The sequence below is a fragment of the Halictus rubicundus genome, chromosome 8, assembly GCF_050948215.1.
Source record: "Halictus rubicundus isolate RS-2024b chromosome 8, iyHalRubi1_principal, whole genome shotgun sequence".
NCBI lineage: Eukaryota > Metazoa > Arthropoda > Insecta > Hymenoptera > Halictidae > Halictus > Halictus rubicundus.
The window spans coordinates 4510805-4533855 of record NC_135156.1 but is presented as its reverse complement, the minus strand read 5'-3'; the positions used below and the strand labels follow the sequence as shown (position 1 = coordinate 4533855).

The window sequence follows — 23051 nt, the reverse complement described above, 5'->3', positions numbered from 1 at the left end:
CGATTCGATCACCTTGGCGATCAATCGCGTGCCCTGACTAATCGAAATTTATCTCATCCGGAAATTCAGATCATTCCGAGACTCTGCGCGCAGGTAAAACGATAAGTCTCGGCCGTAACGCGAGCACAATTTTTATTCGCGCAGCCTTAGAAGATGAAATCGTGAGAAGAGTGTGTCAAGAAACATTTTTTTAACGTCCGAACGAAGTATTTGCAACGTTAAAACAGTTTCAGCAAAATCGCAATAAAGTTGTTCGGCTACAAATAAAAATAACAGACAACTTCGAAGACTTAAAACCGAGCTTTCGTACTTTGAGTAATTTCGTATAAAATTTGAACCTTTAGCAGTCTTGGTTGATAAAACGATTCTCAAGAAATGATATTCAAATCAGTATGAATTTTTTCGCCCAATGGAACCGCAGGTACGACGCGGTTTCATTCGAACAGTTGAAATTTAAAGAAGCACTTTTCAATTTCATCCCTACAAACTGAATCCTGGGGGAAATAAAAAATATGCTCGCGTCGAGAACGAGTTGCTCCACCTGCGCAAAGAGTTTTTCGAATTCTCGAGGCCCCCGTTCGCCTAATTTTCTTCTTTAGGCGCGACGCTCTCGTCTTTTCCCGACGAAATCGTTTCCAACGTCGATGACGCTTCGCCTCCTCTCCGATCCCCGGCAAAATTGTCACTGGAACACGATGTCAGAAAGCTCTCGCAGATTATGTGTGTATCTCTGCAGAAATTCGCAGGAGAAAACCAAGAGGATCAGAAACTCGCGAAAACTCTCCGTCTCTCTGGCGCGGTGTACCATTCTCTTTATTGTACGTGTTCCGCGAACAATGGTGCGATCCTCGCCCGAACTCGTTCCCGAAAGCACCGTGTACTCTCGAGAACGAGTTCGGCTCCTAGAAGGACACGTTGCGGTACAGAGTTTCGATCCAAGATCAAAAATTATTGTATAGAAAATTTGTCTCGAAAAAGTTCGTTTCGGACCGCAGAATTTTGCTCAGGTTTCGCGCGTTCATTGTCCTAATTTTTCGAGTTTTCTCTCGTCGCGATTCGGAGCCTTTTGAAGTTCGAATCGCGCGGTTCTCGATTGTTGAAAGATTTTCGCATGAAATTCTGCGGCCAACGCGAGTCGACGTGTCAACGTTATTCGGCTCGAGGTTAAAAAGTCCGTGGATTGCGTTCAGAAGAATAAATCTTGAAAATTGGTCGGACAATTTCGAAAATGTTTTCCAGCCGTCTCGTGAAAAAGGAACACCTTCTTCGGCCTCCTCGATTTCTCGGGGATTTCAAGACGCACGATCGGGGAGCATCTTCTCCCTCTCATTCTTCCTCCTCCCATTCTATCTCTTTTCCATTTTCAATCGTTTTATTAATGAACGGACGCAAATGGCTCTTGCAAAAATACAATTTCTTATCTCTTCGACCTGTTTCTCTCGTTCTCTCTTTCACACTCGCACTCTCTCTCTCTGTCGCGCGCGCGCACGCTCACTCTCTTACTCGGTTACTCTAAAATGAAACGCGTGTAACTAGCTACTCCTTAATTAAACGTCGTCTTTAGTCGTCGTCGGGGGTCCTCGCCGGAAGCGCGAGGAGCTGGCAAGAAGGCCGTCGGAAACAACGGACAGCGAACGTTCCCGATAAATCGGAAAAATTTCATCGATCGTCCACCCTCTCCATCTGCAACGTCCCCAGTTGCATATAATATAGCGCGATATATTATATAATAATATACAGTATTCCTTATCTAGGCTTCGAGACCGAAACGGTTTCAAGGCAGACGAGCATCCCGCGGACAGATCGAGGAAATTTTTCGCGTCGAAAGGTGCGAGAGGGCCTTCGAACAGAGCTTGAAACGGTTCCAAATCACACTGTCACGAACGACTGAAATTTCCAATCTGTCCATTATCCATTTCAGTTGCGGTTTCCATTTTGCTATTCATATTCTTGTTTATTCTCTGCATTCAAATTTCTTCCGAGCTCTCTCACTGCTCGTTAGCGTAACCGGACATTGTAAACGAGATATAATTGATTCCTAGATTCAATCTGTCAGACTTCAAGATCGTTGGAATTTTTTAAATCTTCCATGTACTTGCAGAGCATAAAAAGACGAATCCAACGACCTCGATAACGATATCGTTACGATCATTCAATCTCAAGATCACTCGATGCTTTCAGACTCAAATATCTCGAGATCAAACGATCGAATCGGTATGGTGAATTAGGTCGTTGGATTCGTCTTTTTATGCTCTACAAGAATATAGAATTTCCAGTGTTACACATACCCTTTGCGACAGCATGGCTATGTCCTGTGAACATTTTCCTACAACAATAAATTATTCATTTAAATGTGAAGATCAAAATGGAAACCGTTTACGAAACAGATGACAAAATGTCGGTATTCTCCTGAACAGTTCTCTTCGGAGTAAAGATCGTTTGAAACCGTGTTTCCGGTGCCGAGATCGGCATTACTAGACTGTGGATTTTATACATTCATGACGAAACAGAGCTGTAATTTGAAACAATAGAAAGATTAAAAGAAACGAAGAGTATCGATAACCAAACACCGGCTCATGGAAATGATTGCAGAAAGAAAGATATTCCTAAGTAGTTCCTTTTCGTAGCAATCAATGCAGAGAATTTTGATATTGCATAGAAAACCCGCAGTCTAGGCGTTACACGGCTTTTTCAAGCTCTACCTTCGAGGGCGCCTCTCCATCGATTCGAACACGTTTGCCTCTCTTTTCTCTCGGTTCGCCGCACAGGTGTCTCTGTACAAGGTGATCGTTGAACGTTGTTGCTCTTCCTCCAGACGGGTCGACGAGTGGACACGAGGAACCGACGAGTGCCGAACGGCGAAGGAAGAAACGAAGATTCCCGGGCCGATCGTAGCAGCTCGAACGAGCGGCCCGGTCGGACGACGACGTTCCGATCTGGCCCGTCTACACCTACACTTCCGGCGGCCAGGTCCTTGATCTCGGTCCTCTGTCAGGTGACGACAAGCCTGGCGGCGGGGTGCGCGGTGTTGTTCAGCCGTGGTCACTCGAGGCTCCTCATTAATACTGCCAGCTCGCGGAAAGTCGCGCCCAGCTTCCCCGGCGTCGACTGCTTCTTCAGCAACACACCCCTAATCGTCTGCAGCTTCTCGTAGCAGGAGAGGCACTTGTGGTATCTGACGAATGGTCACCGGTTAACAACGATCGCCTACGATTAGGGTCCTTAGATCGCTACTGGATGGGACCTCTAGTCAGAGGATGGGTGTCCTAGTCAGTGGATGGGTCCCCTAATCTGTGAGATGAGTCTCCTAACCAGTGTGATTAGCTTTCGATAGTGCAAGGTCAAGCAGTTAGAAACTGCTTGCTCTGGTCCTTGAATAGCTACCGTGTGGAAAGGTCGGTCTTCTGGTGAGCGAGCGAGAGAATTTCGAGCTTTAGGTAGCCTTTGATAGTGCAAGGATAAGAAAAGATCGGTCTGCAGAAACCGATCGCTCTAGTCCTTGAATAGCTACCACTTGCAAAGGTCAGCTCCTGAGTTACAGGTAGCTTTTAGATTAGTATTGCTGCTAGAAATTGTTAGCTCTAGTCCTTGAATAGCAACCATATGCGAAGGTCAGTTCCCGAGTTATAGGTAGCTTTTCGGTGATGCAATTAGTATTGCTGCTAAAAATAACAATTTTTAGCTAACAAGCTCTAGCCCTTGAATAGCTACCGTGTGGAAAGGTCGGTCTTCTGGTGAGCTAGTGAGAGAATTTCTAGCTTTAGGTAGCCTTTGATGGTGCAAGGATAAGCCTGCAGAAACCGATTGTTCTAGTCCTTGAATAGCTACCATATGCGAGGGCAGCTCCTAAGTTAGATGATGCAAGGATTAGTATTGCTCCTTGAATAGCGAGCATATGCAAAGTACGTGGCTTTTAACGATGCAGGGATAAGTTCTATCAGGTTGCTCTGGACTTTGGATAACTACCTGATGCAAAAATAGATTTCCTACTTACTAATTGTGGATGTCAGAAGTATCGGATAGCTTTTGACAATACAAGCATGGATCTTCTACTTGTGGATCGTGTGCACTAGGTTCTTGCAATGTAAGGATGAGTCCTCGAAGTAGTGAAAGGACCTAGACTACACATAAACGTTTCCAAAAGTTACTCACCGTTCCTCCCGCGACACGTCCACACCGATCGTGTGCAAAGGCGCCTCCACGTTCGATTTTATCACCGTCGCGAAATTCCGCAGGATCAACCTCAGCGCTGTCGAACCCGTGGTTATGTACCTGGAACAATGGAAAAGGATATAATATATTCAAAAATATTCCGATATATTCTAATGTAGTTTTTGATCTCCATGTTTTTGGCCAAAGACGCTTCAGCTCATTTACCAAAAACCCCTCTGCTTTAGCCCCCCCGACGGCGAAGACCGGGTCTATACGAATCCGGAGTATCAAAATTTAATTACTCAGTTTGCTGCACTAGAAACCACAGAACTATTAACCTGTCTGCAAGAAGTCCCTTCAAAAATACGATTTTAAAAATTGATGAATAAAGCGGTGAATGGTCCTAAACATCATTAGTTATACAGGGTCTCCCGTAACTGGTGGTACAACCGAGCAGGGGGTGATTCTACATGAAAAACTGAGTCGAAAATATAGAATAAAATTTGTTAGTGCACGTGCACTCGGCTTACTTGCGGCTCAACGGACTATATTCTGTGTTACCTGAACCTTTTTTCTCAAAGGTTTTCGAGGTTTGTATACATCGAATAAATCGAAGGTCGAGGTTACAATGTTAGAATTACCTTTGAGGACTTCGTTTAATTCATAAATTGCTGGAAGTGCTGTCCACGTTGTTGCAGACATAATTGTGCTCTTCGTATTAAATTCCTTCGAACCTCTTGTAATGTGCAATTATTATGTTGCTTTAAGTGTTCAAACGCTATCACAATTTTTTGTTGTAATTGTTCGATGCTCGTTACGTCATCACGATACACAATCGATTTCACCTGACCCCACAAATCAAAATCTAACGGAGACAAATCCGGAGATCGTGGCGGCCAAGGTATTCTGCCACCGCGACCGAACCAGCACTGATAATTTTCACTTAAAAAACGTCTTACTTCGCAACTGTAGTGCGGTGGTGCTCCATCCTGTTGCAAAATTAGCGTTCTTCGAATCCCAAGAGGCACATGTAAACATGTGCATGTTTGTAAACATATCTAGAAGTACGAAGGCAATTTCCGAGATATCCAGACGTGGGGCAGTGGAATCCGTTGAGCCGCAAGTAAGCCGAGTGCACGCGCACTAGACAAATTTTCAAACTCACTTTTCTCGAAAACAAAGCCTTGTATCAAAAAATGTTATTCTATATTTTCGACTCAGTTTTTCATGTAGAATCATCCCCTGCTCGGTTGTACCACCAGTTACGGGACACCCTGTATAATGAAGAGAAATAGTCCGCCGCCCGAGGGTTAATTATCAAATGCCAGAGATGGTTTGACAGAAATCCTAATCACTGCAGCCGAATAATAGAACGCACAGCGAAGATAAATAGAAGTGAAAAGGAGCGAACACGATGCCGTTTCGAAAGGTCCCAGGGAACGCTAAGGAAAAAGGGAAAGGACGAGAAAGCTCGGGACGAGAGAGAGGGAGAGGGAGAGAGAGAGAGAGAGAGAAAGAGAGAGAAAAGAGAGAGCAGAGAACCACGCCGCACAGTGGTCCAAATCGAGAAATTCAGTGACTTTTGGCCCGAAAATGAACTTTCATGTATCGATACCTGATCAATGAACATTGCTTCCCAAATGTCCATAGACCTCGGAAATGGAGAAATTAGTACAATTTATTAAATATTATAGTTGTAATAAATATTGAAAGTTGGACATTTTAAGAAGAGTATTTTTCACGATAAAAATTGCTTCACTTTGATGCGATGCCCTGACGTTCCTATTTAATATTTTCTCGCGCTTTTTTTTTTTAAATTAAAGAGCAGATTTTTGCGATAAGAAATCGTGTCTTACATTATTAATTAGTCTGCACAATGTATTAAAAGTTAATGCTGGACTAAATGGAGAAAATTAAAAAAATTTTTTATATTCGGTAAGATATATCTTTAAAGTCCCAGGAAGTCCCAGTTTCTAACAAATTGGACTATTTTCAGTACACCTTCCTCTATATGATGGTATAAAAATTATTTCCGCACTCTTCCGCCTTTGCAAATTATAGCAGTTTAAAGCTGACAATGTTACGATTATGATTGGTATCCCATGCCTGCTTCAGTCCATAAGTTATTAATGCATGGTGCAGATGTAATAAAACACGCATTATTACCAATCGGACAATTATCGGAGGAGGCTCAAGAAACACGTCACAAAGACTTTAAACAATTTAGATACAAACATACAAGAAAATCAGACAGAATATTAACAAATGAAGATGTATTTTATAGACTTTTATTGACATCGGACCTGCACATGTCAGCAATGCGAGTGAAATCATGTAAGAAAAGAATACAAAATTTAGAACCAGAAGCTGAATTATTAATAATTAAATAATAGAAAAGGCAGGCTTTGAAATGGATGGACTATAAAAAATAATGCTAGACAAAACCATTTGAGAATGAAGACTGACAACGTATAAACAAATATTATTTTTTCATATTTCATGTTATTATTATTATTATATTATAAAAGCATCATTGTTATCACATTTTTATCACAAAAGATTTACAAAAATGTTACTAAATTATTTTATATTATATACAATATTACAAATATTATCAATTATTATAAAAAATATCATTTGACACAGTTATGTGACGTTTTTACCTTACCCGACTCCTCAAATTTACATTTTTCCCAATTCATTAAACATTGCATGTGTGAAACAAATATAAAATACACACTTAGAAAGAAAAAATGGTTTGGAAGATTGTATTTAAACAATTTTTTTTTTAGTGAAAAATATCAATGAAAATTAATAAGAAATTATTGTTTAACAAATTTAAAAAATATTAATTTTTCTTTAGTTCAAATTGACTATTTTTTTAATGAATTTTAGTGCAAATTTCATCCCGATAACTCTTATGGTACAAAAGTTATAACAAAAAGTCACTGAATTTCTCGATTTGGACCACTGTGCGCCGCCCACCGGTGCTGGCGTCACGGCTAGTTTGTTCCAAAACGTGTTATTAGGCCATAACGGCGCCAATAAATAACGAAAGGCACGAAAGGCTTAGGCGGCCGGATTCGACGCGCTCGCTTTCGGAGGACGATAAAGGGTTCGCTCGCGCTCCCGTTCGAATCGGCGCGACGAATCGGCGAATCGCGCGGGCCGCCTCGTAAATGTTCCGCGTGACGCTGATCGTTCGCTTCAGGACCACTGAATCGCCCATCCACCGCCACTAAAATCCTCCAACAACATTCAAACCACCGTCCCGCGACGCTTGCGAACGTTTGATGCCGATCTCGTTCGCGTCGAACGACCTGCTCGAACGATTTCTCGAAGCGAACTCGGATTTCGCTGGGAAACGACGGTCGGAACACAATTAGAAAGAGACCAATAATTTATCGAATAAATCGTGTCTGGAAGATTCGAAAATGGCGGATAGAAGGAGGAGAAGATCGATAAATCGGTAAACGAGCGCGGTACGACCCCTCGAAAGGCAGCACGTGCCCCATCGAATATTCATCGGCTCGATACTTTTTTTTTCTCACGGGGCCCCGTCGGTTTCGGGACCAGGACGAAAGCCCATGACGAACCAGCCGTGAAAACGGCGAATAGCTCTATGCAAACTGCACTGCATCATGCCGGCCGAGATGCATACTCGTTGTAATATGCATTTAGCCGGCAATTTGCTGACCCGATACACCCTTTTCGCTACTGTCAAATAATCGCACAGAAGCACCGCGATTCTTCTCGATTACAGTTCTTTTTTCTTTTTCGTTGCTCTGGGACCGATCTCTGCATTCACTGCAGCTCCGAATGCGCAAGTAGCAGAGACCTAGGAGCTGAGAGCCCTTCAACTACTCGATATGATGAGTAGATCGCGGTTTTTATGCATTTGTGACGAAAGTGAATTGGTGCTGTCATTTTTTTTCGTTTTTGCACTTATTGAACCTATTAACACGTTGAACGCCACGTCACCCATACATGGGTGACGGAATTATTTATGCAGGTTTTTAAATGAATTTTTACGTTGATATATTCATTGTACTAAACTTGATTAGGATCTGTAACATGCAAGAAAGTTGGAGGATTACTTAGTATCATACATTTAATTTTTTGCAATTTTTATTTCATTAAATAACTTACTTTGATTTTGTGGAATTTTTGGAGTTTCTAGTTGGCCGTTCAAAGTGTTAAGGGAGGAAATCAATTTTTACTGTATTCCCGTTTGCTGCAATTAAGAGCCAAGGGTAGTCATGTGACTTTTGCAGAGTCAGCAGGTCGGTAACTGCTGTATAATTTCCGTTCACAGCCTTCAGCCACTGACTTAAGATCCGTCTTGGTTTTGATCCGACGGGTCTTAAGTCTGTGACTAAACTTGTCACATTTTTTTGTCTTTTTTCGTATTATCGATTTTTGTATTATCGATATTACGAATTCTGACGCCAGAAACGTGCTTCAAATTTTTGGCTTTATTTCGCAGCGAATCAGGACAACATATAGCTCAATTTGTAGCTGGAGATATTTTCTAGCGCGCGCTACTCATAATTTTATCCAGAAAACTCATCCAATAGCATAAAAATGCTTGGATTCCACGGCATGCACATCGTCAATTTTTGACCTACTTCTAACGCTTATATTACCAAATATCTGCATAATTTCGTCAGCTCGTGACCAGCGCGCGCTAGATTAAACCTTCCTCCTTCGAATGAGCCCTTTTCCAGTGAAAAATATTCTCATATAAGGACGACAAGTTGAGGCACGTAAAATCATTTTTCGCCTACTTTTGTCGTTCACGTGGTCACTAGTGTTCCTTCTTGAGAATTCTTTCTCGAGAATTTCTCGAGAAATTTTATAATTGATTATTTCTCATTTCTCGAGAAAAATTCCAGTATTTCTCGAGAGATTTAAATTTAGGAAAATTCTTATCAATCTCATTTGTTTTATAACATATAAATTCTTAAATTCTCTTAAATTCTTATTTAAAACTTTAGAAAAACTGAATACTGAATTGAGTAATGAGTTTCTTGTTGTTATTAAAGAAGAAATATCTAAAAGAAGAGACAAGATTGTTGTATCCCTTATAAAATATCTGCATAATCCAGAATCTCTGCAAAAAGATTCAAAAGATACATTTGTTTATTTAACATCCAAGGCAGATATGTATAAAATGGCAAAACAAATTCTAAGCAGACTTTTTGGAAAATATAACAATGATTCTTATGAAAATAGTGAAAAACTTTCAGATTCTCAGAATGAGGAACTATCACTGGAAAAACAGTTAGAATTAGAAATTGCAGATAGCTTTGAAGAATTTAGTGTCAAGAGTTTAGCGGCAGAAGAAAATAAATTCCGGACTCTAACAAAGGAATTCCAAATTTTTGAGTCCACTGAAAAAAGGACACCCAATCTTCAGCAACTTTTGGATGTTCTGTATACGATAAAGCCAACATCCACACAAAATGAAACAAATTTTTCTACGGCTACAGATTTTGTTACAAAAAATGAAAGAAGTAGATTGTCTGATTCTACATTAGACGCATTACGCTTCTTAAGAAGTCAGTTTCAAAACAAAAGTGTAATGTTTCACTTCATAAAAGTTTGGTAAAAGTTTCCCAATATTTTTTTCTTTTATTAGAAATTCTCGAGAATTATCGAGAAATATAGACTTATTTCTCATTTCTCGAAAAATGAAAAATGTTGAGAAATCAGGAACACTAGTGGTCACTCTACCTTATCGCGAATCTACGCAGACTTGGCTCTTAAGGAAGAAAATATTTATTCCGCATAAAGATCCGCAGCCTAATAATGAGAAATCGATGTCGTAAAAAGCAACGAGGAGCATCGTTGGACATACAAGACCGTTTTAAATTGATTGCAGCCTAATGCCAAGGGGGAAAAGAAAAGACACGGAGGAAGAGGGTCGCGTAAACGGCTGAGCTCGACTGTTGCGATTGACCGTGCACACAGCAGCTGCTGAGCGATCGACAACTAGTACGAATTCACTTTTATGGTATCGGTGGCAACGTGCACGCGAACGACGACCAGGCGAGGGGGTACTCTCGAACGGTTACGATCGACGACCGTGAACTTTGAGAATCGCGATCATCCGCGAAGAACCGAGAACTCTTTAATGAATCTTGAGGGATCGAGGAATCTTTAGGTCTTCGAGAATCGATGAACTTAGGAGGGTCTTGAAAGGCTGCAGAATCTTGCCGAGTCCGAAAGAATCGAAGAACTTCGAAGATCATAGGAACATAGAGGACGATAAAGAATCGAAGGACTGAACGGCTCACGAAGAATCGAAAAATTTGGTGGACCATAGAGAATCAAAGAGCTTGCAGGATTCTAAGAATTGAAAAACTCGGAAGATCTGAAACAATTCAAAAATGTAGTCGGTCTTTAAAGGATTGAACTTCAAAAAACAAACGAATTGAAAAAAAGACTACAGAATTTCGAAGGAACGAGGGAATTAAAAATTGAAACTCGAAGCACGCGTCATTGATAAGCTTGAAGTAGAGGCATATCAGTAAATGACATAAGAGATCCGACAGAGAATCAATTAGAAAGCCGGTATCTCGCTAATGGTGCGCTACAAATTGATTCGCCGACAGTGCCGTAAATCAAGGCGCTCGTTCTAATAATAGCAATGACCGTTGGAATAAGTGAAAAAGGAAAATCGTCGCAACAAGCGATCGCTTAATGAATGGAATGGCAATTTTCCGGGCTGGTGGTTTCAGATCGTCATCGAGGAGGAGATGTATTATTAGATCGTGGCGCGATTGGCTCGTCATTGAGTCAACGCGAGGAAGTTATTATTTACGATAATAGCCGGCGACAAACGATCAAACCGATGATTATTAAATGATTTCGACACGCCTGTACGGATCACGGTGCGATGATGACCGGGGGGGAGGAGGAGGAGGAGGGTCGAGGAGATCATTGATGGACGTAGCTTTGTATAGAAATTGCGACGGACAGCCGTGTGGAATTCGTAATGCTTGTTGTTTATAATTGGCGAGGAACGAAACAGGAAGAGACGGACAACCAGCGCGCACGTGAAAGGAAACGCTCGTTTCTGGTCACGACAGCGCAATGGCAACAGCTTGTAACTGTGCGCCGGCTAATTAACTGGTTCCGAACACCGGTTCCACCCTCCAATTCATTTCTTTTTTATTCTTTCCCGCCCCCGCTTTCCTCAAAGTCTACCAAAACGTGGACAGCTAGAAACAATTATCATTACATTAGACGGATTTTTATGCAAAATAAAAATTTTCCAAGTCAATTGTAAATACCAAATGTATTCTTATTTTTTTTTTTTTTTTAATTATTAAACCGAAAATAATGGAACAACTCTCGTTTCTCATAAATGCATAAAATCCGCAGTTATTCCACTGTGTCGACTAACTTTTATACGCTAATATAACGCGAACCAAAATTGTTAAAAAATACTACATATATATTTTCCGTGGCAGTAAGTGAACAGTCTTCTTAAACAATTTTATAAATCGTTAATGGCATTTATTTTCAACGGTAGAATGTATTGTGGTGGTTTGAAGATAATCGACAAATTCGCGAAGAACGAGCTATGAGTTACATTGTACATCAAATATAAAGCTGCTTCATCAATAATTTAGTTGTATATTGGAAGCAGTGTTTTGTTAAAAACGAATCTTGTTGAATGAATCCATTCGGTCTTGCAACTTTAATACGGCAACGCGTGCGTATAACGTTAGGAAGTAACTGTTCACTTCGATGTCCGGCTTTTTTGATAAAATTCGAACGAACGAAAACGAAGTCGAGGTCCAAAGGTTCCCGCGAGCCCGACTCGGAATCTGGGTCGACCGTTCTTCCTACGCTGACATTAATATTCATGATCGACCGGCAGCGGCCCCGACACCGGGAGGACAAAACGAGAAAAAAAAAGAAAGAATGACAAAAAGGATTTAGCTATAACTGTCCACGAGACACGTCGGCATATGCACGCGAAGCACGCGTGGCCCTTCGAATTTAAACCTAACATCGGGACAATCGTCGCGCGACAGCGAGGATCCGGGGCTTGAATTTGCATCTGGCCTCTGTCCTGCATTGTCTCGGCTAATTTCGCGCAGCCCTTCTCTTTTTCGCCTCGTGTTTCCCCCGTTCGACAAATTAGCCATTCCCATAGACAGCCGACACGGTGAAGTATGCCGACCCCACTCGAAACCCACCCTGTTTGTATCGCACGGAACTCGAGAACTTCATCCCCTCTTCTCTCACCCTTCCCCTCTTCGCGGCCCTGGAAGGGCTGTCTCGATTTTCTTCAATTCACCGACCGTGTAGTGTTTCACCGTTGAAAGTGGAGTAACGTTAGACGATGATACGCTCGAACGGACACCGTGTGCACGCGTGCATTCTACTCTCGCGATAGAAACATTGTTGACGCTGGTACTACCGAACGCTATCTCTGCAAAGACTCGTAAACATAGTAGCGCGTTTAATAAGACTTACGGCGATTTTTAACACATAATTTTTTCAAGTCCGTGGCCTATGGCTAAGGATTTTTTAAATAATGCTTCGACAGTAACAGCTACTTCGATCGTGAACCAACTATTCAACCCCAATCACGTAATCAAATCATTTCGTTTGGGATTATTACGTAAAAAAAAATGTTTAAGCTTTCTTTTGGCACAGCACAGTTATTGAAAAGCTTATTAAGAGGCTTCCGGTAGATAAAGTGTTAATAATGATATAGATGCATTCAACGATTATAGAATCTACAACCGATCCTATTAGTTCAGTTATCTATCCTCCAGTTTGACCAAAATAAAATTAAAATGGGCGAATACAGTCAATCATTTTGCTTTGACAAATTTGTGAACAAAGAATATGTTGGTGTCCAGTTGCGAATAGTAGCGCCAAAGGACTCTCTAGTTTGAGCGAAATACATTTAAAATAGTTGGAAGAGTGCCTAATAATCTTTCTTTGACGAATTTGTGAACAGAGAAGATATTGATGTCCATTTTGGGATAAATCCCTAGTGCCAAACGGTATTGAAAAATCAGTGTGTACTCACATTTCGTATTTACTTTGCAGGAGATCTCCGACCGGACCAAGCAGAAAGTTGCACAGGTCCAGGTTCCACATTGTTCTGAAACGAAACGGAATCGTGAACGCGGCTGCTACGGATCAGAATCATCGAATCGTTCGGCGAAAAACTACTCACGGTTTCAGAGTCAGTATCCCCAGCAGGTCGACGATCACCGAAAGATCGTTCATCGCCACAGCAGACTCCACCGCAGCCTAGAAAAATCCAACGATTCGGTTCAGTTTCTAATTATCGTCGTCCATCCATTTGGAAGAGCGAAAAATGTCAACCAATTTCATTAATTTCTATTATCGATAGCAAACGAGATATTCAGGTGTTTCAAATACTCCTGATAATGCGAATTGGTTAAACAAGCTCCGACACGCAGTAGCAATAGGGTACCTTAAGATCTTTATGTTGCATCTGGGAGTAGATGATCTGCAAGGACCGATGTCGGTTCGTCAGCACGGTCATCATCGAGTCGTGACCTCGCATCATGCTGTTGAGAACTTCAGCCTCGGACATTTCGTTCAGAACTCCGATTTGAGGATAGCCGAACGCTGTCGAACTTGCAAAATTATTCTGTGGGAAGTATCATCAACATGAGTTGCAATTACAATCGGTTCGTTAATGGCATTACTGTGTACGGTCTTTCCTCGTTAACGTCGCGCGTCTCGATAGACTAGACAGTGGGGGTGGCGTGACGTCACCTAGGCGACAGCCAACAAGGGCGACGAGAAAATAGCGTCCACTGTTCCCTAGCGTCTCGAGTCGCGCAACGTAACACGTTTGCTACCACTATTTGTTTCGCTGTCGTTGAAATGTCCCTCCTTCACGAAATATAAAAAGAATTTAACAAAGCCATGGACTTCGCGAATATTATGCTGTGTTCTATGAATTTAAACTGCATCGCGCACAAATTATTTATGATACCAAAAATTTATGTCAAGTTGTTTGACTAGCTTCATGTAAACTACGAATTCGTGGACGTCACACACGAGTGCCGGTGGTAGCGAACGCGTTGGAGAAGGAATATACTCTAATAGAACGAATCGTAGATTCATACTAACAGGCAGGAAGTTTTCAACGTCCAGCCCATAAGGTTTGTCGGTGCTTATAGGGACGAATTCCTCCTTCCCCGTGGTCTCCACGCCCGGCCTCAGTTGAGACGCCCGTACGTCTACCTTAGGATTCGGGGGCACTTGAGCTTTGTTCGCTTTCTTAGTCGCGAATGTTGTGGTGGTAGTGGAAGCGTTGCGTGCGGACAGCGACGTTGAGGTAGTATAGTTCCTATTTAGCGAGGTGGACCTGGACTGCGCCGAGTTCGGCCTGTTTAACGCTGGATCAGAGGGGCTATGCCTTATACTATTAATTCTGGAAGAACGTAACGCGAATCGTTAACGCGACACACAGCTAACCAAATTGGAATATTCGTTGAAATGAGCGGCGATATACTTACTGTACCGGATAATCGCTTTCGTAACCCTGTTCCCCGTCCTTACAACTACTCTGTCTCTTCAAGTAATGCTTCGGAGAGTCCGGGCTAGGTGCTCTGTTCTTGAGTTTCCCATCGTCCATGACTGGAAGAACGGCAGCCATCGGCGCCACTCGCGGCGTCAACGTCGAGTTCGACCTTTGCGGGCCCAAGGGTTGTGGAAGCGTCCCTATATCACTGCTGGCGCCGATCTTTTTGCCAGGAAGGGGCGTGATGTTCTGTCTGAGAGGAGGTATCGACGCCAGGTTCTTCGAGGTTCTGGTCAGGCCGTTGTTCGTCTGCAGAGTCTTCGATTGGCTCGTCGAGGTCACTGCACTTCTCTGAACCGGTGGCGACGACTTTATCGGCTGAACACGAACTGGCACCGACTTGGTCAACGCCAACGTCGGGGCGGGTGGAGGCGGGGATGATGGTGACGGTATGGGTGGAACTTCCTCCGGTTCCGCCGCGTTCAGATTCGACATTGAGGTAGAAAGATTCTGCAGTATCTGCGGCTGGGTGGGATCTAGAAAAGGTAACCGTGCGCGATTTGTAAATACGTTTATACATCAGCGGATAAAACAAGTGCAAAGGTTCGTCTCATGCAAACTTCAGTATCAGAAAAGGAGTAGGGGACATTTTCGTGGAACTCACCTAAGTCTTGAGGCTCCTGGAAAGCCTCAGGTTCTGGAGGTGGAGTGCGTGACACTGAAACATACCGTGCATAGCATGCTCATTCGCAGACTGTACGACACAACATTCACAGATGCATTTGTATTTTTCAGGCTTGTGTGATTTGTAAGTGGATAGTTAACAGTTAGAATAGAACAGAGTTTGAGTCGAGTTAGGGTACACAATCGAGTCTTGCAACAAAAGAGATAGGACGACGTAGATATACTTACGTGATCTGTTTGGTTGAAAGATGTCGTGATAGGCGGTGACATTGGGTATGTCTGCGTACGTTGCTTCGTCCTCTGGGTCCGTTCCGGACTTGTCCGCTTCCTCGATCGTTCGTACGTCTAATCTATAAGCAAAATTATCATGGTTACGATTTACAATGCATCAGTACGGAGAACTTAAGGCGATTTCGTGTTTCACTTACGTATGTTTTTTTAATCCAGGCGGCCTTTCCCTCGAGAAGCTCTTCCTTAACGAGTTCCCGTGACTAAACGGCGAGTCAGACGTCGATACTCCTCCTAACGGCGCTATTTTTTTTAAATCGCATACGTATAAAATGACATTGGCAGTATGAAAACTCGCACCGATCTGAAAAAAATTCGTTGTAGCGGATTTCTGTTAACTGTTCATCGTTTGTCGATCAATTTCTGCGCTGTATCGACTTACCAACTGGTTCTGGGCTACAGCTATGTCTTGCACTTTTACCCAACCAGTCGGAACCGAGTCCAACGTGCGACCCGGTTCCCAACCATACACCTTCAACACGTCATGGCAACCAGCGAAAAGACATTCTCCACCCTGACTGAAATAGAGGCACCTAACGAACGGAAAAACCAGTCTAGTGAAATACTTCAGATAATCGGAAATCGGGTTTGCCTTTGTCAAGAAGCATACCGAATTGCTGTGGAGTGACTTTGATCCGTGGACGAAACAAGTTGAAACGATTCCAGGTCCCAGAAGTGAACCGTTCTATCCGCACTGCCACTGGCTAACAGAAACTCGTGAGGATGAAATTCTACCGTGGTAGCCGGACCTCTGTGTTCGGAAAATTCTCTGAGTTGTCTGCCAGCTCTCAAGTCCCACAGCTAGTGAAAAAATTGAATGATTGGTCATCCGATAGTAGTAGTCATCAAACGACATTGCACTGAAATGATCTTTAGCTGACTTTACCTTAACCATTCCCTCTTCTCCTGCACTGGCAATCCATTGGCCATCAGGACTGAATTTTAAACTGTTCACCATCCTATTGTGCCCTTTATACGTGAAGATACAACCTTTCCTTCTAATGTCCCACAATTTAATCGCTGTGTCTAAACTTCCAGAGGCCAGCAACTCCCCGTAAGGATGAAAGTCCATGCAGCGTATACCTGACTTGTGTCCTGTTAACGTACGAGCTAATTTGGCGTGCTCCAGGTCCCAGATTTTCAGTGCTCCTGTCTGCGAGCCAGCGCATACCAGATCCTCAGTCTGTCCAAATCTTACACATTCTATTGGAGTGGTATGGCCACTCAGGCTCTAAAAATAAGTTGAAGATAAATATTCCATATTGGAGTTTCTTTGGACCAACCCCCAAAAAAGGACTGGCCATACCATAATACAGTTCTGCTTGCCGACTGCCCATAGATTCACTTTCTTGTCATCGCCACCAGTGACCAGAACACGGCCAGATTTGTGACCCAATGCCAGGCAATTGACATTGGATGTATGGGCAACAAAATCCTCTGCAGAAAAAGAAACACATGTAAGAAAGATTCATAGCAGAGCGTTATGTTACAGAAGAATACTAGAGAAGTCTCTAAACATCCGTCTAGTCCGGCAACAATAAAGAGTGCCCTCTGCTACAGTTGCATAGTCATAGAGCCACTGAATCCTCACACGGTGCGGGGCAATGCTGTCTTTGCAATCCATCGAGTGGTTTGTTTTCTCTTTCCACAATTCAGGGTGACAGAAGTCAGACGAACGTATTCAACACTTGAATTTTCAAGTTATCTTGCACACGATTGAATCGAGAGCGGAATGAGATGTCAGCGATCGGTGACATCACGAACGCAGTGTGTTCTACGATCCGACGAAGGTTATGACCATAATAGGAAGACGCAGCGAGGAATTAATCGGCATCGAGACAGCGTCGTGCGCATTGTAAACAGAAATTGTTTACCCGTATCGGGCACGGATATAGCGCCGGAATGGAATTGCTCGGACGCGCGAGCATGGTATATCGAATCGAGTATAGTACACACGACAGACAGTTAGGAGACGAGCACTTACGGAGTTTCCATGACCTCTTCGTGGACGAAGCCATGTTCCGGGGCCGCAGGATCGCGTTGTTCACTATACTTATTTGGCAACGACAACAATTTGAGACTTCAGCTTGCGTACGGAGAATTTTCTCTTGGCCGAGCTCGCGGTCAACATTTTGCACGTTTCTGTTATGATCTCTCGGTACGGCGGCGATCGTTCAACGGGGCGACAGCATCTCGCCGCGCGACACGGTCCTCTTCGCGATCCTTTCCTCGAAATCTCAGTCCGTTTGCAGAAACCGTTCGTTCCACCTCCTCGTCGTATCTCATTTCTTGAATCTGCCTGTCCGTGGGCAGCGCGAACTAACGTGACGTTGAGAAATATCGAAGTCCCTGTTTCTATCGAGATCGCGTTCCGATCGATCGCGCCAGATGTCACCAGCTCACCGGTCAGTTGAACCCGAGACGTCGGAGAAACAAGACGCTCCTGTGGAGTGTACTGTTTCTTTTTTTAAACCATCCACGAAAATATAAATTTCACGAAAAAACTTGTTCGAATTATGTATGATTGCATCTGGAATTTATTAATCCATGAGCCGCTCCTATTACATCCATAAGCGATTATCATTCTTCCCAGTCTAATTGGTAAATGTATGTCTTTTTAATCCCATGCTTTTCATTATGTGATTCGTGTAATACTTGCGCTATTTTTTTATTAATCAAAAAAGAATCAAGACACCGGAGCTTTGACCACAGATGTAGTATAGGAGTAGACCAATCTCCCAATGTATTTTTCTGTCACATGTCTATGGAGCTCTAAAGCTCTATTAACATTGTCGTGTCGCGCTCTACTTTACCGATAACTTTTGAATTGGGCTCCTTAGTGAGAATCGAGTATACTGTATACTGCATTTCTACTGCGTACTACGGTAACTCATCTGTTCTCCAATCAGTCAAACATGGCCGACGGATCGGTCCAGAGGCGCACAGTTAAACGTTATCGGAAATTTTATCAGGCCTGGCTGATTATTTTATTGGAATCTACTACGTTATTACGCGATCTGCGTACGTTACGTCGCGTCTGACATAATCGCTGCGCCAAGACGCAGTCGAGATTCTATGGAGTGAGGTTATGTTTTCTCAAATGAACTGTGTAATCCTCTCAATCTTACATAGGTGTATCATTGAAATACAGACGGGCAAGAACAAAATTAAGTGAACAAGATGTATATTATATAATGAATAAAATTGGAACATGTAACAGTAATGTTAATTCGATAAAATCTCGGTGATATCTACTTTCACTATATGTTAACTTGATTTTGTTCACGACTGTGTGTACTACGTTTTCGTATGGACAATTAACTCTCAAATGTCACGAATTGAATAATTTATGTACAGAATGCAATGTTTCTACATTTACGATCACGATTGTTTACGATCCCGATTAAAACATCCGTTTCTAAAGTACACGGAAGGCAAATAGCAAAATATGAACAGGGACAGTCTCCAGAACCTAGAGTTCGAGAATATTTCTATTACATAGATCATCAAGGCATGGTACAAGTCTCTACTAAATTTAAAATAACTTTAACAAAAACACTATTGAACTATTTAAAATGTATACTTTTCTATTTCTATAGCTGTTCTTGGACGATGCTCGCATGAAGAACTTTACCTCGTGTTTTAAAGGTTGGCATACATCTTGAAAGATATACATTTTGATCTGTTTCAATCTTTATATCATTTTAGAGAAGAAATTTTTGGCATTCTTTTTCAAGCGGTTGAAGAAAAATGAGACAGGAAGATATATGGAGGATTTCCCATATATTTCACCTTGTGGCCCAGAAAGAAATTTTATCAGATGCGACGATCTACCAATAGTATTTACTAAAGTTCTACAGAAGCAGAACAGCGAGACAGGAAAGGAGGAAGACTGGTTTGGCTATGCTCATGCAGAAGAATTACTGATGGTACGTTTCAAAATGTAATCCATGTATCTCGGTTTAAGTTTTAATAATTCATTTGTTGTAGGTGCCATTCGAGCCAGAAAAGTTGTACATGAATATTCACACAGGAAGAGTATATCATCCTGCACCAGAGAGAGCAGGAGGAGTAGGTCTAGTAAGATCAAAAATAGCAATCGAATTCAGCGCTTTATTCAATTTTGAGAAAGGTGAAGAGCATGGTCCAACTCACTTTCTCTGGAAGGATGAAAGCTATTCGCTTGATTCTGAGTGGTGCAAGGACAAAATGCTGCAGACTATGAGCTAAAAATAAATAAACTTTATTTTTAATTAAAAAAGGAAACAAAGTACAATATATATATGAACAACTTTCATAAAATGTACATAGATTTTAGATAATAACAAAGATTTTATATTTTTCTCTATGTAATAGATTACGTTATGATAGAGACGAAATATCAAAAATTCTGGCTGTCGAATCGTCGGACGTTGTTAATGCCTTCTCTCCGTTCCTAAAACGAATTTCCATTAAATCTTGTTTCCTTTATCGAGAGAAAGTAGTCTCGAATTGCTTCAACTTACTCAGATATACATAAGTCGAGAATATCTGCGGTATGTCCTAGGAATGATTGTACACATAGACCAGTTCTTGCATCGAAACATCTAAGTATACCGTCTAATCCTGCCGAGAACAGGATAGTTGTATTCCCCTTCCACACCAGTTTTGATATACCGCTTTCTTGCCCGATTTTTTGCCTGAGCACCTGAACAGTTCCAATGGAAATCAGTAATGTACACCACATAAAGTTGCATCTGAATGGTAAGAGTGGTAATACCTGTTTCGAGATATCCCAGATAAAAATTTCTCCGTTAACTGTACCAGTCGCAGCAACTGGAAACGCAGGATCCTTGCAGAAAGCTGCAGTCTCTACCCAATTGCTATCGCTATTACCTTCGCTGTTCCCAGCGTCCTGCTCGATATTCGCGTTATTTCTCTCGCCGAGATTCAAGTTTTGCAGAACGGAAATTATCTGAAGATTGTAAACCGTGTTACTTTGGCCCCTAAAATACAGCATGAGCACGGTTCTTTATTACCTTGCCTGTGTTTGAGGTACTGATTATAGTCTTTCCATCCAAAGCGGCCGAGAGGACTAGATTATTATCGGAATGACAGTCGAGGGTGACGATAGTGGAGGAATGACCTGAGGAGGAAGAAATTGACGACAGGATGGAACCAGTTCTCAAATCTATTATCCTAATTGTTCCATCTTCGTAACCAACGGCGATACGTTTGCCTGAAAAGTTATATCCTGTTCAGACACGATTCTTTCTATTTTCTGAACGTATCAAGAAATGAATACCATCTGGAAAGATCGTTCCAGTTTCTGCTCGGTCACCATAACCCTGGAAAACCTTGCACTCTCCATTAGGTATTTTCCACATGTATATTTCTCCATCTACGGATCCTGCTAGCAATACATTCGCAGCCATATGCCACTTCATCCACTGCAAGAAGGAGTCTTTCTGTTACCTTGTTTACAACTGAAAGTACAATTACAGAGATCAAACTAACTGTTGCGTCCCCCATATTATAGTCCCAAATTTTGGTTTTGTCAGCAACCGCCCAAACTTGAATCAAACCGCTCATGTCTCCAGTGGCTAAATACGATTCGTCGTAATTGAACTCCGAAAAGATAATGCTATCCTTGTGTCCAGTACAGTCGAGAATGATCTCTCCGGATGATGTATCCCAAATGTAAGCTTTATCTTCTTCCCCCCCTGTGGATGCTAGTTTCCCATTTTTGGATAAATAGCCACAGAAAACCGAACCTGAAATTTTCAATGAAATTGCGCTTGTTCGTAAGAGTACATTCATTGAGGCAACTAGAGCTTGCCTCACCTCGCTTATGGCCAGTGAACAAGCAAGACGCGTCTCCTTGCTCTACAGGATCATCTCCCATCGCATCTTCAACTCCAACATCACCAGCCTCGAAAGCCTCGATCACTTCATCAACATCACCCACGTATATCAGATCGTCTTCATCCATTTGACCATTCATATCTGGAGAGGATGGCGGCGTGTCTATCTCCGTCATTTACTTTAATATCTAATAAAGCGTGCAACAGGTCATGTTTTAAGAGGGTTACAAGTATCTTTAAGTAGGATATAAACAAAACGGAGCAGCGGTTCGAGAAAGTTCGTTTATCACGCTGTCTGGCCAAAATATGCTAGCAGTATTAAATTCTTACCTTTATCAGAAATCTCAGATTGCAGGCGATACTTTTTCGTACGAAAAAAATGGGAATTCAAACGCCCGTCAACAACGCTCAGCTCTTTCGTGAATATCAGCTGATTTAGAATTTTTGTCTTATGTTGCATGCCCTGAGAGAGTTTTACTCGGGAGGATGAAGTAAATTCCTGTAATACCGGCAACGCCCATATCAGATTTCTACTTCATCGACGAAACTTTGCGCATTTACAATTTAGCCAAAAATATTTGACACTTATTTGCTTTTATCGCGACGTCTTCGAAAGTACAGTCTTTGTCTTATTAGCAGAGCTGTAGATCAAGATCTTTAGAAACAGTTAAGTAATCTAAGGAAATGAAAATTTAATGGTTAAAATGTTTCAATATTGAAATAATGAATCAATCGAATTCAGTTCTTTTTCTCCGGTATCACAGACGATACCTCGTCTGTGCCGGTATGTACTAGGGCTGTGCGAGTACCCGAAAATGCGAGCCGAGCTTAGCTCGGCTCGATTGTGCGAGTCGAGTCGAGTACTCGCACGATGCGAGCTGCTCGCACCGATGCGAGCTGCTCGCAACGAAGCGAACGGCTCGAAATAAAATCAGGCGTAAAATGACATGATGCGAGTTACAGCGGGAAGATCAGCACATCGATATTATCAAGCATTTTAGTATATTGACAATGCTAAATGTTTGCGATGTTTTATTATATATTTTGATAGTGAAATGTTGATTCAGAATTTGTATAACCCTTATTGAAAATAATTATGCAATAACAACTATTTCCTAGATTTATGTAAATAACTAGATGTGAAGAACGGTATTTTATATATTCCTTTATATTATACTCCGGGGTTCAGTGTACAGTCGTAAAAATGTGTTGTTGCAAAATTGTTTATAATGTTGAAAATTAACGTTAAACTTCGTTAAATAGTTTTTGAAGGAATGGATATATAAATATTGTATAATATTGATGTGTATTTATACGAGGTCGCCGCCGCGTCTACAATGTATGCTGGCGGTTCGTCGGCGTGCTCTTTGCACAGGCCGCCACACTGGTACTCGCACCAAAGGTCAAAAGACTGAATTCTGGTAAGCTGAGAAAAACTGTTTGACAGAATCTGAGCTAACTAACCTGTGAATAGATTGTCTTAGACTTTTATATTTTTCGATAATGAATAACTAAGCTAGTGGCTCGATGGGGAGGGAAGAGCAAAACGC

The 23051-nt window shown here is 42.0% G+C and overlaps 3 protein-coding genes across 8 annotated transcripts; 1 reads left to right on the top strand and 2 right to left on the bottom strand.

Moving 5' to 3' along the window:
- Nucleotides 1–623: 623 nt before the first annotated feature.
- On the bottom strand, nt 624–17959 carry Kat80 (katanin p80). 3 transcript variants are annotated; one of them, XM_076791670.1, is made up of 15 exons: nt 17643–17959; nt 16965–17095; nt 16545–16889; nt 16269–16459; nt 16041–16191; nt 15799–15962; nt 15599–15720; nt 15351–15404; nt 14682–15222; nt 14293–14596; nt 13625–13804; nt 13361–13437; nt 13211–13285; nt 4153–4272; nt 624–3207 (listed from the first exon to the last, which is right to left on the bottom strand). In XM_076791670.1, the coding sequence occupies exons 1-15, from the start codon at nt 17674–17676 to the stop codon at nt 3117–3119; spliced, it is 2580 nt and encodes an 859-aa protein (XP_076647785.1). In that variant the 5' UTR covers nt 17677–17959; the 3' UTR covers nt 624–3116. The 3 variants fall into 3 exon arrangements, with proteins under 3 accessions (XP_076647785.1, XP_076647784.1, XP_076647786.1); XM_076791669.1 differs by having other exon boundaries at nt 624–3175; nt 17643–17957; XM_076791671.1 differs by lacking the exon at nt 15351–15404 and having other exon boundaries at nt 624–3175; nt 17643–17957.
- Nucleotides 17960–18102: 143 nt separating this feature from the next.
- LOC143356196 (UPF0598 protein CG30010) lies at nt 18103–20060 on the top strand. Of its 4 annotated transcripts, none has more exons than XM_076791689.1 (5): nt 18103–18259; nt 19016–19174; nt 19258–19306; nt 19367–19587; nt 19649–20060. In XM_076791689.1, the coding sequence occupies exons 2-5, from the start codon at nt 19022–19024 to the stop codon at nt 19886–19888; spliced, it is 663 nt and encodes a 220-aa protein (XP_076647804.1). In that variant the 5' UTR covers nt 18103–18259; nt 19016–19021; the 3' UTR covers nt 19889–20060. The 4 variants fall into 4 exon arrangements, with proteins under 4 accessions (XP_076647804.1, XP_076647800.1, XP_076647803.1 ...); XM_076791685.1 differs by lacking the exon at nt 18103–18259 and adding an exon at nt 18416–18767; XM_076791688.1 differs by lacking the exon at nt 18103–18259 and adding an exon at nt 18418–18738.
- Nucleotides 19886–21984, bottom strand: LOC143356193 (angio-associated migratory cell protein). Its single transcript, XM_076791681.1, has 8 exons — nt 21832–21984; nt 21482–21689; nt 21155–21411; nt 20943–21087; nt 20677–20876; nt 20418–20612; nt 20164–20345; nt 19886–20093 (listed from the first exon to the last, which is right to left on the bottom strand). Exons 2-8 carry the CDS (start codon nt 21675–21677, stop codon nt 20021–20023), a joined length of 1248 nt encoding a protein of 415 aa, XP_076647796.1. The 5' UTR covers nt 21678–21689; nt 21832–21984; the 3' UTR covers nt 19886–20020.
- Nucleotides 21985–23051: the final 1067 nt, after the last annotated feature.